We start from the raw sequence: 14,912 nt of genomic DNA on the forward strand, positions 1-14,912 counted from the left end.
GTGTGTAAGACAGTATTTGCAAGTTCTGTAGCCAGGTGTATGCATTTTGAAAGACAAGATAAATAAAAATGTCGACAATGTAAAGGACCTGAAATCTGCTTTTTGCTGAGTAAGAACAGGTAACTCCATGGTTGCAGATAGTTATTGGGAAAAGAACCTTGCACATTTCTATTGGGGATTGTGCTTTTATCATTAGGTATTATTGGTAGAAGTGAGATTTGAACTGAATTTCAGTTTACCAGCTTTCGCTAAAGGGCTGCTTCTCCTTTGTATACACATGGCCTCAGAATTCTAAGCAGTTTCCTTTTTTCGTTTGAGGAACTTAATGAAGAAGGAAATATCACTCCTTGGTTGTTACAGATAAACAAGTGTCAAGGAGTGAGGATTAAATTGCTCACTTCCAGAAGTCTGCAGTGATACTGAGTAGCTCAAACCTGGGCATGCAGAGGTTTAAACATATAAAGTATTTCTCTTTTGCAAAGACTTTGAGGGGAAGGGAAGGAGAGGGGGAGAAAATGAAGCCTTTGGTTTTTACAAATCACTAATGAGTTTTCTTACTTGCTCCAGAGCTCCCTCAGTGCCCAAGGCAGCAAGGACCCTGTGACTGTGAGGGTGGTGAGGCACTGAACAGGTTGCCCAAGAAGACGTAAATGCTCCATCCCTGGCAGTGTTCAAGGCCAGACTGGACAGAGCATTGGGCAACGGAGCTAGTGTGACGTGTCTTTGACCACGGCAGGGGGGTGGAACTAGATGATCTTATGGCCCTTTCCAACCCAAACCTTCTATGATTCTATGATCCGCGGCTTCACTGCTGTTGCGAGTACTTACCTGCCGTGAATAAAGGGTGTGACAGTTCCCCCAGGCGAGGGGCATCGTACCGCGCAAGTGGAAGAAGGAAGCCCGGGTGCGAGCGGACGGTGTGACAGGTAACCCGGCAAGGCAGGTTCACTCGAGTAGTCATGCTAGTCCTGCAACCATCGCATTCCCACACGCCCCCAGTTCTTGCAGCCTGAGGCAACCCGCGCCCTTCCTCGACACAGGCCTGGCAACTCCGTGCCGCGGGGTAGGCCCGCAGCAGCACTGCGCCTGAGGCGAACCGGGAGAAAGCAGCTCGCGGCCAGGTGAAAATCTTTCCCACTTCGCCCTCCGCCCGCCAGCTTGGCTCCGCTCCGTCCCTCGCGGGCCGGCACAGGTGTCGCACAGGCCTAGCAACGTGCTTCCCCCCCCGTGGCGGCGACGGCGCCTGCGCACGGCCGAGGCGCGGCAGGAGAGGCCGTGACGCGTTGCGGTGAAGGCAGGTTCCTGCCGCCGCTCGCGTGAAGGCGGCTGGGATGCAGCGTGGAGCCGCCGGGCCGGCGCGGCTGGGCGGCCTCGCCTGAGCGCCGCGGGTGAGGGGCACCCCTCCTGCAGCCTCACCCGCCCCTCAGGAGGGCTGCGGGGCAACCCCGGCCCTCGAGACGGCTGGGGCCTCAGAGGTGAAGCCCCGCGAGCACGCATCGTCCTCCCTAGTGCGGGCCGAGCTGCAGTGGGGGCAGGGCCGGGCGGGGCAAGACTAGGCGCCAGCGGGGAGGGACCGGGGCCGGGACCGAGGCGGGGTCCTATCCGGCACCCGGCCTACCCCCTACGGATTCACCCCGTGCCGGGTGGCTGTGTCATCCGTCCCGGGGAGCGGCGAGTGTACGTGGGGACGCGGGGCCACTGCAGCTGTCTCCGGGATCCGCGCCCTGGAGGTGGTACCAGCCCTACGGTAGGAGCACTGCCTGGCGTGGGGCCTGAATGGGGTGTCGGGTCTGCCCGCGGCGGGAGGGACGTTTACTCTTCGCACTTCACGGTTCGGTGCGCGGCCCGCTCAGAGGCTCTTCTCGGCATTACACCGAGTCGACGTTGCCACACAACTTTTACGTTCCACGAAGCGGAAAGGCTAAGGGTGACCCCTGTCCCGCTGCTCTCGGTGAGGCTGTAGCTGTGTGGCTCCTGCCCGGCCCGACCGCGTAACCTGTCATAGGCAGTGCGTTGAAAACACGGCGGCCGGGATGGCTTCTGCTGAATGGCTGCTGAACTTAACGTTCTCTGGGGAGGCCTTTATTAATATTTGGGTGTGTTTTAATTTTCCTCCCTCCTACTGCAGTTGTGGAAATCTAGCACAGCAAATGCTTCTCTAGGTGTCGGTTCAAGTGCGTGACAGAGAGAATCTGAGAAATGGGCTGTGGATTGGGGAGTGGTGTGGTGTTTCTTTTCATTATAAACTGTTTTCAGGCCCTGGGCTTTGTCAGATGCTTAGGTATGCTGACCTGGGTGAACTTCAGTTATGTACGCTTGCAGCTGTAAGCTATCTGCGGTTTGTTATAGGCAGAGGTGAGAATTTGTGTACCTGCATGGTATAAACCCATGAAACTTCTGGATAGCCTTGTGGTATGAATTTTTGTGTCTTTTTGCATCATAAGAGAATTAGCTGTCCAGCGAGTGTATTCTCACCGGTAATTTTCTGTTAGAAAAATACATCTGCAACTACTTTCACGGGTTATACTTAATGAAAAGGCTTCCCAGTTTTGCAGGTAGCTTTCAGTGTGTGTTTCATTGCTGCGTGTAATGATGGGTGACAGGATGCTGCTGCTGGGATAGCCCCACCTTCTGGCTAATCCTTCAGTGAAATCATACTCGTGACCTAAGAGTTTTTCTGGAAATTATACCCTATGACGAGCATTGTGGATGCAAGTGCAAGGCTGTGTCGGGATGTATTTCTTTTTTTTTTTTTTTTTTTTTTTTTTTTGTCTGGGGAGTGGCAGGATGATCTCCTTTTCTGGAGACCTTCCTATTTAAGGTCAAGATAATTTTATCCCATACCCCTGTTTCAGCAGAACAATTTTTTATTGTTAGTCTCTGATGTCTCAATTAATTACGGTTTTTTGTTTTTAATGCCAACATAAATTAAAGGAAGTATTCCTTCCCAGCCCCCCAAGCTTTAAAAAATAATTTGGTTTTTGTCTGTGGTGTGGTTTTTATTTTTTTTTCTTTTTCTTTTTGAAGAGGAAGGAGAGGATCCCAGAGCCAGGAGTAATCTTAGTGTGTGAAGTGATACCTTATCTATGTTTGTGTGAAGTGACATCTGATCTCAGGCTTAGCTTTCAGTTCAAGTTTTGAAGATGACAGTGCTCATAATTAAGTTTTCATATTCCGGAAAGTCACAGATTGTCTTTCAAATGGAAGCTTTTGAACTTGAAAAATAGTCAGTTGTTTTGGTAGTAGATGGTAAAACACTGTTTTATACTGGTTAGCTTACTGCTGCTAGGAGCAAATTCCCTGAAATTATGTGTGAGAAGCTACAGTTAGCAAGGGAAAACCTGTGAGAAGGCGTTATGAAGTCCTCTTGGCTTACAGAAGGAGCTTGCTATTTCACCTCATGTTTAGGCTTTAGTCTAGGAAAAACATTCATCTTGTCACTCAGCAACTTGTCAGCAGTGTATCTTATGATTAGAGACTTTGCAGTCTTTAAAATTCATGAGATACTCTGCTGGATGTATCTGGGAACCACCTGTTTTTTGGCTCCCGATGTGTTACTTGAAACTTCTCCTTGAATTCCAGTACCTGCAAGCTGCTTGCTTTTAGGAGATTGCTCCTGCAACATGAATTGCTAATGTCCAGAAGATCTGAATGCTGCTGAAGTCACCCTGGGCCTGGAGTATAGCTGCAGTAATTGAAGTGTTTAACTCCTTAATCAACTTAGAGGGAAGTCATGGTTGTTCGACCAAGTGTGAGAGTACTGAACAAGGCAGCTGCTTGTATGGGCACTTAAAAGGGATTTGTAATGGCAGTGTATCTATGGATATGTTTTCAAGCCATGCACTATCCACAGCTTAGCTGTCCAGTATCCTGTGTTAAGCATCAAGAAGATTATGAGCTGCTCATTGTTTGTCCTGAATATGATTCAGTATGGTTTACATTTGGAAATACAGTTTTGTAACAGTTAAGTGGGGGGGGAGGAGGAAGCACCCAAACGTCTTTCCTTCCTTTTGCAACAACTGCAGAGGTGGCCGTCCTGCAACTGTCACCCTGAAACCTTAACACATTACAGGGCACATAATTTTTTTCACTACATCTTTAAAAAAACTCCTTACAATTTATGAGAAGCAGGATGTGCAGGGTTTTGTGTACTGGAGGTAGGTAATACTTTTTAATTGCTTTAGGTGTATTTCATAAGCTGAATGGTACAAATCAAGGTTTTGAAAGAGAGTTGTTATTGAGAGTTTTATGGATTGTGAGATGATTGTGTTACTCCATACTAATGAGGCAGCATGGCTCGAAGTGTATTTGAGTAGATAAATCTGCAACAGGGAGCCGAATATTTTTATTTGATGTTTGTTTATTTCTATTGGCTTAAAACCAGACTTGAAGATTTGCTTTAACTCAGCTGATTAAAGGCAAGGTTAGATGCTTGGGTTGATTTCTTTCCAGACTGACCTTAGCCATCAAGATGGTATAAGCCAAAGGAGGACTCACTGGATTAGGTGTTGGAAAGCATCTCTGACATTTAGCACTGTTGTCAGTTAAGCCTTTCCAAGTGCTGGGGGGAAAGTTACTGGATTTCCAGTTCTTGTTCAGTTTTTGGTGTAGGGGAATGTTTAGTTTCTGCCATGAATGTCCTTTCCCTCCTGGCTTTTCCTGGCTTTTTTTATTGCACTCCTGTCCCTCTCTGTGCTGTTGACCTTCTGCCTGATGAAAGTGTTATGCTAGCTGGGCAACAAGTAGCTGACTTCTGCAGTATTTATGTCAACTTAAATCACACAAGTTTTGAATGTGATACTCTGTGAACCTGGAAATGGCAAATTTGTAGTATTTTGAGGGGTAACTTTATGCTTGCCATGCCTGTAACTTTCTAGGAGCTTCTTTCCAGGCAAGAAAGGAAGTACTGTTAGTGACATGTATCAGACTTTTTTTTTTTTTTTTTGACAGCTAAGTGAACTGGTGGTAATAAGATGCATTGCATAGTTGGCAAGCTGTTGTACGGGGATTTGGTGTTTCAGTCTTTTGTGAAGCTTTATGTATGTCCTTTTGAATGTCTGACTATGTACTGCAGTTTGTCTAGTTATGTCAAAAAGTCAACGCTTTGCTATAATGCAGCAATGGGTAAATTAATCAGCTGACTTTTTTTGTTTTTACTAAAAATATTTATAGCAATAAATATTTATAGCAAAGGGTACAAGGAAAAGACAGTAGGTAATTTTCAGAAGTGTTTTCTTTGACTAGCTTTTTTATTTTACTTCGAATTTGAAAATGATTTTCCACCAAAAACTTAAGATTTATTGATTTTTTTTTTTTTTGCTTCCCTACTTAGAGGAGCTGGTTAGATTTAGTTATTAAGGGGTTATTTTCTGCCATTTCCATATAAAGTCTTACATCTGGAAGAAAAGTATCTCTAGTTGTGGTAGAATACAGTGTAGGATTTGCCAACTTGAAACTTAGTTGTGAAGTTTGAAGGATTTCCCCTGATTGTCAGTCACTAGAGTTTTAAACTGGGTTATAGATAACCAAAACTTTTTATGTATTTTGTACTATGGATTGAGCTTTCAGGATACAAAGCCGGTTGTGCCTGTAACTGTGGCATCTCAAAATAGTCTGTGAAAATTTTAATCTAACATGAGGCCTCATGTTTTTTTAAGGAGATTGTTCACATCCAGTAACTTTGCTACTCTGTATAGCTCTAAAATGTTTTCTGTCAAAAAACATTTAAAAATACTCATGGAAGTTGTCTCTTGGGGCACTGAATTGGAAAACAATATGTCATGCGTGAAAGAGTAAATGATTAAATGGTCAGAGGGGTTGTTTAAGGTATAATTTCTAAGCCATTTTGAAAGGCACAGTCCTCCTTATGGTACAAGATGGGATGGTGGAGGCAACATGACTGTATTAATAACAGTGGCCAGTTCTTACTGCTGGCCGAAGGAAGAGCATTGTGCTGCCCTGGCAAATGTTTCTTGTGTAGTCTCAAGTCACATACTGCAGTTTTCCATATTGTGCAGAGATATTTGTGGGTTTTGGCTGCTCATCCTAAATTTTGAACATACCTATTCCTAGAAGTGTAAATTTAGGTAAATAGTCTGTTTCTGCAAACAATTTACTTCTATGTTTAAAAAAGTAAACCAGAAACCTTATTTTGGAATTAAGGTTACCTAGAGCAGAAAGAATGCAGTAATCATTTTATATAGCTGTATTCAAACAGACCTTTTCGGTGTCTTGAAAAAGAATATTTCAACTTATGGACAGCTTCCGAGATTTCAGAGCATGTGAAATGATTTGCTATCAAAGGCCAGTTTGTTTCTGGTGTGTTCTGGGAGACTCCACATATACTTCTGAGAGATAGAAGTGTCTTTTGAAAGCATACCCCAGAATGCAATCACCTGATCTCATGGAGGGTTTTGATTTTGCTTTTTTTTTCTGCCTAGCATTTATGAAATTTTAAATCATTATATGTTTTCTCAGTTCATACCCAGGGTTTTCTCTCATTTTTAGTTCAGTGGTGGTTTTTTTTGTTGTGTTTTTTTTTTTTTTTAACACAGTTCTGTGCCCTGAACTTTGGTGTTCCTTCCTTTTTTTTCAGACTATTTTGTATGTAGGATTTACAAAGATTTTCTCATCTACTTGTTTCCACTATCTGATAAATAAGTACACAGTAAAGAAATTACTTATTTGCTATGCACTTGTTAATGTTTTCTTTTGGTAACCTTTCAAATGGAATAACTCCATGATGAGTATAAGTGAAGACTGAGCTCTGGCTTTGAAAATAACATGGTCCTAGCTTTGGATACAAATCAAAACAGGAAAATATATATAGAAGAACACTCAGGTTTTTGCAGACTTATTAGGGTAGATATATACAGCAAAACTGAAGCTTTGTTTTGTCTCTTCATGAATATGATTTTATATGTGGTTTTTGCAATTCATTTGTTCATGATAATGAACCATCTTTTAATATATACTACAAAGACTCGTAAAATAGGCCTTTCTGAATAAAGTGTATTATTTTAAGAAAACAGGTTTCTGTAAAATAAAACCACAGAAAATAGAATATACTGCAAGTAGAGCAGATTTAGTAGTATCAGTAAACTGTGCATATTGATACTTTGTTTTGACTTTTTTAGTTTCACTTGGTAAAAATAGCTGACTTCTTTGTCCTGTACTTACAAAGTACTTCCCTGCAAACTCCTAGCGTTATACAGGTAAATTTCAAATTTCAGAGGTCTCTGTCCTTCTAAAACCCCATGTGGTGGGTTTTGTTGTTGTTTTGTTTTGTTTTCTTGGAAGGGGGGGATGTGTGTGTTTGGTGTGAAGTTTTTTTGTGTGGGAGAGGGGTTTAAGAAAATAAAATACAAAGATAGTTTACATTTTTTAGTTACATTTATTCTTCCAAGACATGCATGTCCATGTTAAAGTATTTTGGTTAGTTGAAGCATGTGAACTCTGTTATGTAAACTCAGAATGTCTTCCATTTTCAGTAGCAGTAAGATTAGCTTTGTTTTCTCTAAGAAATTTCCAATAGAAGCATTGTAACATGAAAACTGAGATTTTTTTTTTTTTTTTTTCAGTCTCCATGGTCTAGAGAGATAGGCTTTATCTGTGCACATTGTTTCTGAGCATGTCTGATTTTTGTGGCAGAATCATTTTGCCCTGTTGAACTAGCACTGCTCATTTTTCTTGCCATTACCTTGCCAGATACTGGTAGATTTGTCTTCCATGGGAGTTGTTTAAAACTTTTCGGGGAGATTTGCCCTTGCAAGAAAATGGGCTTGATGGGAGGAAGTCTGGTATGACTCCAAAATACAGACATGTTTTTTAAACATGTATTTAAAAGCCCTTCAGTTTCAGTGAACAAGAAAAAAGAGGAAAAAAGAACCATGAAAGCAGAGTTGCTGTTGGCTAAAATAAAGGGTTTGAGCCTCAGATGTGAGCTTACTGTATTTAACGTATGACAGTCTCTTTCTGATGTGATGTTATCAAAACACTTATGAAAGTGCTCAGTGCTGACATATTGTAATGGTGAATGCATTTTATTTTTTTTTCTTATTATGATTGTAAGTTAGAGTAAGGATGGAGTTCAGTTTCATGTTGGCCTTCTTTACTGTCTATTAGTGATTAAAAGGAAAACAATTTACAATGACTACACTTAACTGCAGGTTCTGGTGCAGTTGAGCCATGCATTACTGTACTGAATTTGATTTAATTACATCAGTTTTATTTAAAGGTGGCTGTTTGGGGCATATAGAAATTCCACCTGGATGGCTTGCAATAGGTAATGGGTGTACTCACTTTTCCCTTAAATTGCATCAATTTAAGTAACAGCATCATAAAGAAGATTCAAGAAGAGCTATGTGATAGTGCATGCAAAGCATTTGGTTAGTAGCATTTACTTTTTTTGAATTATCTCTTTCCATTATTAGGTAGATGATGGATTTGATGATTAGGTGACTTTCTGTGGTGGTATGAAATTCTTGGTATTTGCATGATGACAAAGGATTCCTCTAAGAGAGAAGACAAACACAAGTGGGCAGGCACTGGCATGATGTAAGAGAAGGAGACTTTTATTATTTGCTTATTTTTTTGAAACAGACGGCATTTTAGGTTTCTCTTTCGCTAAAACAGTGGATTTAGTAAATGAATGCCTAAAATGAGAATGAGACACTGCTTTCTGGAAGAATCAGGAGCCAGTTCAGACTGCATCAGATAGGTGAGATCTAAAAAAAAAAAAGGTTTTGTTTGTTGTTTTTAGTGACACCTTGGGTTCAGCTGTAACAGGCTTGTTTTTTTTCCTTACTAGTAGCTGATGCAGTGCTGTGTTTTGGCTTTAGTCTGAGAATAATGCTGATAACACACGGATGTTTTAGTTGTTGCTCAGTAGCTCTTATCCTGAACAAGGACTTTTCAGTCTCACACTCTGCCAGTGAAGAGGGGCAAAAGAAGCTGGGAGGGAGCAGAGACAGGACACCTGACCTGAACTAGTTAGAGAGGTATTCAGTACTACAGCACGTCATGCCCAGTATATAAACTGAAGTCCCGTCACCTATGCTAGCAGAATGGTATTAGCATGGAGCATTAACTATCAGAATTACTAATTCACCTTTCACTCCCCTGCAGGTCACTCCCTAACTTGTGTCAGTAAATTATTGCTGGCTTGGAGAGGCTGAGCATCTTGTTCTCCTAATGCGTATAAATCAATATTCAGGAAGGCTGTGTCCTTACAAGTCTCTGTAGTCGAACAGGCACTCGCAGTAACACCTAATGGACATGCCTGAATGAAATGGTGCCAGTTCATTTCTTTATCCATTATCACAGTCGCTTTGTGATAGTGCTTACCATTTTGCACAGGATCTTTGTAATCAGGGTATTTATCCAAGAAGTAGGATTCTGGGTTCCATGTTACTCCGTTACATTTCAGCACATGCCAAAACTTACACGTAAATATAGGGGGGATATCCTCTGCTCTTTTGCATGAGCTTTGCCAGTGAGTGGCTACGTTTCACAGGGCTGAAAATATTGATCAGTGGAGAAGGTGAGTCAGTGGCTCAGTGACAAAGAATTCACATAGGAGGGTGGCAAATACATGTCAGTCACATAATGCTTGTCTTTCCTTTTATGGAGAGAAAAGAAAATGTAAAAATAATATGAAACTTCTTATAGTCCATTTAGTATATCTTAGTGTTGGTAGCATTACTATAGTAAGTGCAGCTTTCTGATTTGGAACTTTACCTGTCTGGAGAAGTTTTCTATGAAGATGCTCCCTGTTTCCCCTGTGAGGGTAGAAGTATAGATGGAATAATGTTCCACAGACAGTGTGAAAAGACCTACTTGTTGTTTCACTTTGACCTGCAGCATTTGCACATTCATGCTGATTGAAATACTTTGTGATAAATTTGGAGTGAAACAAGTTAAGACCTTGCAGTTCAAGGTAGTTCAGCTCTGTAGCTAGCTCCACTTGTACAGACTTTATAATCTGTGAAATTGTCTGCATTGTGGTGGACACAGCTATTCTGTTGGTTGATATTCAAGGATCACCTGCTACAAGCTCAGGAGTGTTGTGTCCTGACTAGAAGGAAGTGCAGCAGGAGGGCCAGGAGACCTCCTTGGATGAATAAGGAGCTGCTGAGGAAACTTCAAGGGGAAAAAAGAGGCTTGCAAAAGGTGGAAGCAAAGACAGGTGGCCTGGGAAGAATACACGGATGTTGTCCAGGAAGCTAGGGACCAGGTTAGGAAAGCTAAGGCCCAGTTAGAATTAAACTTCGCTAAGGATGTTAAGGATAAGAGGAAGGGATTCTATAGTTACATTGCAAATAAAAGACAGACTAGGGAAGCTACCAGGAGAACTGGGTACCCTGGATTTGGAGAAGGCTGAGGTTCTTAATGACTTCTTTGCCTCAGTCTTCCCTGGCAAATGCTCTGACCACACCACTCAAGTTTTGGAAGGCAGATGCAGGGACTGTGAGAATGAAGACCTTGGGCCCACTGTAGGAGAGGATCTGGTTTGAGACCATCTCAAGAACCTGAATGTGCACAAGTCCATGGGACCTGATGGAATCCATCTGTGGGTCCTGAAGCTGGCAGATGAAGTTGCTAAGCCACTCTCCATCATATTTGAAAAATCATGGCAGTCAGGTGAAGTTCCCAACAACTGGAAAAAAGGGAAATATAACCCCCATTTTCAAGAAGGGGAAAATGAATGACCCAGAGAACCACAGACCAGTCAGTCTCACCTCTGTGCCTGACATGCTAAGGCACATGAAAAACAGCAAGGTGCTTGGTGACAGTCAGCATAGCTTCACTAAGGGGAAATCCTGCCTGACCAATTTGATGGCCTTCTATGATGGGGCTACAGAACTGATGGACAGGGGCAGAGCAGTTGACATCATCTGCCTGGAATTGTGCAGAGCTTTCGAAGCTGTCCTGCATGACATCCTTGTCTCTAAATTGGAGAGACATCAATTTGATAGATGGACCACTCAGTGGATAAAGAACTGTTTGGATGGCTGCACGCAAAAAGTTGTGGTCAATGGCTCAATGTCCAGCTGGAGACCAGTAACGAGTGGTGTCCCTCAGGGATCGGTGTTGGGACCAGTCTTGTTCAACATCTTTGTTGCTGACATGGACAGTGGGATTGAGTGCGCCCTCAGCAAGTTTGCCGATAATGCCAAACTGTGTGGTTTGGTTGATACCCTGGAGGGAAGGAATGCCATCCAGAGGGACCTTGACACGCTTGTGAGGTGGGCTGATGCCAACCTTATGAAGTTTAACCATGCCAAGTGCAAGGTCCTACACCTGTGCTGGGTCAATCCCAGGCACAGCTGCAGGTTGGGCAGAGAAGAGATTCAGATCAGCCCTGCAGAGAAGGACTTGGGGGTGTTGGTTGATGAGAAAATGAACATGAGGTGGGTTCAGTGTGCGCTTGCAGCCCAGAAAGCCAACTGTATCCTGGGTTGCATCAAAAGGAGCGTGACCAGCAGGTCAAAGGAGGTGATCCTGCCCCTCTACTCTGCTCTTGGGAGACCTCACTTGGAGTATTGTGTGCAGTTCTGGTGTCCTCAACATAAAAAGGACATGGAACTGTTGGAACAAGTCCAGAGAAGGGCCACGAGGATGATCAGGGGACTGGAGCACCTCCTGTATGAAGACAGGCTGAGAAAGTTGGGGCTGTTCATCCTGGAGAAGAGAAGGCTGCTTGGAGACCTCATAGCAGCCTTGCAGTATCTGAAGGGGGCCTATAGGGATGCTGGGAAGGTTCTCTTCATTAGGGACTGCAGCGATAGGACAAGGGGTAACGGATTAAAACTTACACAGGGGAAGTTTGGATTGGATATAAGGAGGAAGTTCTTTACTATGAGGGTGGGGAGGCACTGGAATGGGTTGTCCAGGGAAGCTGTGCATGCTCCATCCCTGGCAGTGTTCAAAGACAGCTTGGACAGAGCCTTGGGTGAGATGGTTTAGTGTGAGGTGTCCTTGCCCATGGCAGGTGGTTGGAACTAGATGATCTTAAGGTCCTTTCCAACCCTAACTGGTTTATGATTCTGTGATTCTAACTGTTCATTGTCTTTAAAGGAAGTCAAGGTAGTTTACACTTGAAGAGTACTTGGACAAATCTAGGACACCTGTTTACTTGACTCAAGCTGTGAAATCTTGTGAAAAGCTGAACACTTACTTGTCTTGGCTGCTGGGAGAACATCCTGCTTTCAAGTAAGTCTGGAAATAAGCTTCCATCATACTTTGTCTGCTTTAAGATTTTAGCAATTGCAGAGTGAAATTTACTGGTAATAAAAGCCTCGTTATGTGTTGAACAACAAGGATTTTTGAGAGGAGTTACAAATATCTCTTGGGGGAGATTGTGTTTGTGTGTGTGTGCTTGGCTGAGTTTCTCGCCTGCTTTCCCCAAAAGAACAAGTGCTTTGTCTTCTCCATTCTCACCCACATTTTTGAATATCCTTTTTCCCTTTACTGTCTTCTAACCAGTAAATTCTAACCACTGTGCCCTTCAAAGACGTTATTGTTTTTCTCACAGTAGGCATATTTGTCACTCATACTGGATCTCAAATGGAAGTAGAGAGGTTCGGTTAATGGCCCTGTAGACTTCAACCTTAATTGCTTGGAGCCACCATTTGAGGAAGCGGTGTAGCCTGAGGAGACTATGTCCTTAAAAGGATAGGAAAGTCGAGTTCTTCACACGATATGGTTTGTGTCCAAGAAATGTATTCAGGTCTTGCTTAAAATAAGAGCACCAATCACTCCCATGTTTCTCTCTGTGGTTTTAGTTCTGGTTATCCCAGAGATACATGAAATGGCAGTCAGGTATAAGTGGGTTGTGGCATCACACAACATTGTCAAGTAAGTTTAAAGAAGGGTGTTTACTGGCTTCAGCAAAAACTTTGTTCAGTGAAATTTGTGCAATGAAATTCTGTCACAGGCATAAAATACTGTCTATTAAGTAACTTAGATAAACTTTTATTATAATCAGACTCTCTTGGTGGGACTCAGTTATAATGCAGGATCATACTCTGTACTTCTTTTGCAATAGTTTATTTTAAAAGCTGGATCAAATAGATCTAAGACAAGAGCATGTGATAGTTTGGGAGAAGCACAATCAATGTGAATTAACTTACTAAACGTTTCTAGTGTAAAGACATCCAATATGGTGGTAACATTTCATCATTAAAGAACAAAAGATACTGATAACTTGTAGCTGTTTAATATCTTCCAGTTTATCAGAGATGGTGATTTGAAGAATCAAGTTTCCGATATGAACAAAATAAGAACATCTGAAAAAAGGTAAATTTAAAACTGTAGTGACTTCTCAACATCAAGTTATTTGAGATTTGTGAAAAAGCAGTTTTTATCTTAATAATAAGATAAATAATACATTATGGGTCCTTAGTAAGAATGTGTACATTGATGTACTGAAAAACTGAGGGAGTCAATATTGGTTAACATAAATTACATACATTTAATGTTTAACTTTCTAAATTTAAAATTTTCAGTGTTAGACACATTCAAATATAAAGTCTACATTAAATTTCATTGAAACAATTATCAGGTAATTTATTTTACGCAAATATGGGGAAAAACATAAAAAAATCTTACTGAAGGAATCAAAGGCAAGTTTATAACAAGCCATGAATTTGTCATAATATGTGTATAGTTCTCCAATAATCCTGCAATCCAACACACAGCTAGGATAAACAAGAATGAGATTACAGAATATTTCAAGAGTTGAAAAGTTGTGTGTTATTTTCATGATAACTTGTTCTAGCAAATATGTGGAAAAAGTTAAGAGATTTTCTATGGAAAACACCATGTCTATTAAGCATCAGGAAACTGTTGACAGACTTTCAGTCCTGCTCTTCTCTTAAACTAGCAAAGGTTAAGCCATCTATCAGATTAAAAAAAAAAATACCTAAAGGCAGCAAAATAGGGAATTCTGGCTTCAGTCTTAGTTCTTCGAAGTACTGTTTATTTTCTAATTGAGTGGATGAATTTGCATGTAGGACATGCCCTACCATGGATTAATTTTATATTTTGGGATGAATTTCAAACTTTAATTTTAATGCTTGCATGTAGAACCATGTTTGCTTTTGCTGACTCAAGAGTGGAATGGCTTGGTATCAGAGTCTGTGTTCCTGTTTGTGTGAGAGATGGATCAAAAGAACTATAAAAAAACTCTTGCATTTTCTACTTAGGGTATATTAGTTCCTTAGGTATTCCAATAAGCAAAGTCAAACTCTTAATCAGCAATGGGTATTCTTGGAAATACTGCCAGTTATAATACATAAAGTATACAAAGAATGTTAGATATTTGTGGAGTGGCAACTTAAGTGTCTTGTATTCTTCTTTAGTTACTGAATTGAAATTAAGGTTTCCATCCCTGCAATTCAGTTGTTCTCTAAGTTGTGAATAAATTATGGTGAATTCATCGTACAGAGTTAGCTGTGAAGTAATCAGAGGTACCAGCTCTCTAAAGATTGGTAACGGTGGAGGTGGTTGAGAGAAAAGAAAAAGAAAGAAATGGATTGCATTAGAATAAAATGCAAACAAACTCATGAGAAGCCTGCCTACTTTAAAATAGTTTTTTTTATGTGCTGAAACACAGAAGATCTGTTTGCTGTGGGAGAAGAGCACACTCCCTGATATGTCAATGTGCTGACTGACTGCAGACAGAAGTTGCAGAGGAAGGAGGGTACAGCTGGGAAACTGAAAGTTTCTGATGACTTCTTTAATTTGACTGTTACCTTTTGCAAGCCTTCTTGAAAAATGAATAGCTTAAAACCATTCTAAGAGAATGGAATTTTTACAAGCTGCCATGACAGCCAGTAGAGTTCTTTCTTATTGTGAGCAGATGCTTAGAAAGGTGTAGCATTTGCATAGCAAAGGTAGTGTACAGTGGG

At 41.6% G+C, this 14,912-nt stretch overlaps 1 protein-coding gene across 3 annotated transcripts in view; it reads left to right on the forward strand.

Moving 5' to 3' along the window:
• The first annotated feature begins 1,249 nt into the window (after window positions 1-1,249).
• AGTPBP1 (ATP/GTP binding carboxypeptidase 1) overlaps window positions 1,250-14,912 on the forward strand; it is a 66,958-nt gene continuing 53,295 nt past the window's right edge. Inside the window, exon 1 of one of the 3 annotated variants that reach the window (XM_057428736.1) lies at window positions 1,250-1,475. Coding sequence is in view for 2 of the 3 variants with exons in the window: in XM_057428734.1 (XP_057284717.1) it covers window positions 13,271-13,299 (29 nt within the window). In the remaining variant the exon portion in view is untranslated. Of the gene's footprint in view, window positions 1,476-13,213; window positions 13,300-14,912 lie in introns of those variants that run through there. The other 2 variants (XM_057428734.1, XM_057428733.1) reach the window with 2 other exon arrangements.

The sequence above is a fragment of the Pezoporus wallicus genome, unplaced genomic scaffold (genome assembly GCF_028554395.1).
Source record: "Pezoporus wallicus isolate ANWC-B61680 ecotype Strahan unplaced genomic scaffold, APGP_CSIRO_Pwel_v1 contig_708, whole genome shotgun sequence".
Lineage (NCBI taxonomy): Eukaryota > Metazoa > Chordata > Aves > Psittaciformes > Psittacidae > Pezoporus > Pezoporus wallicus.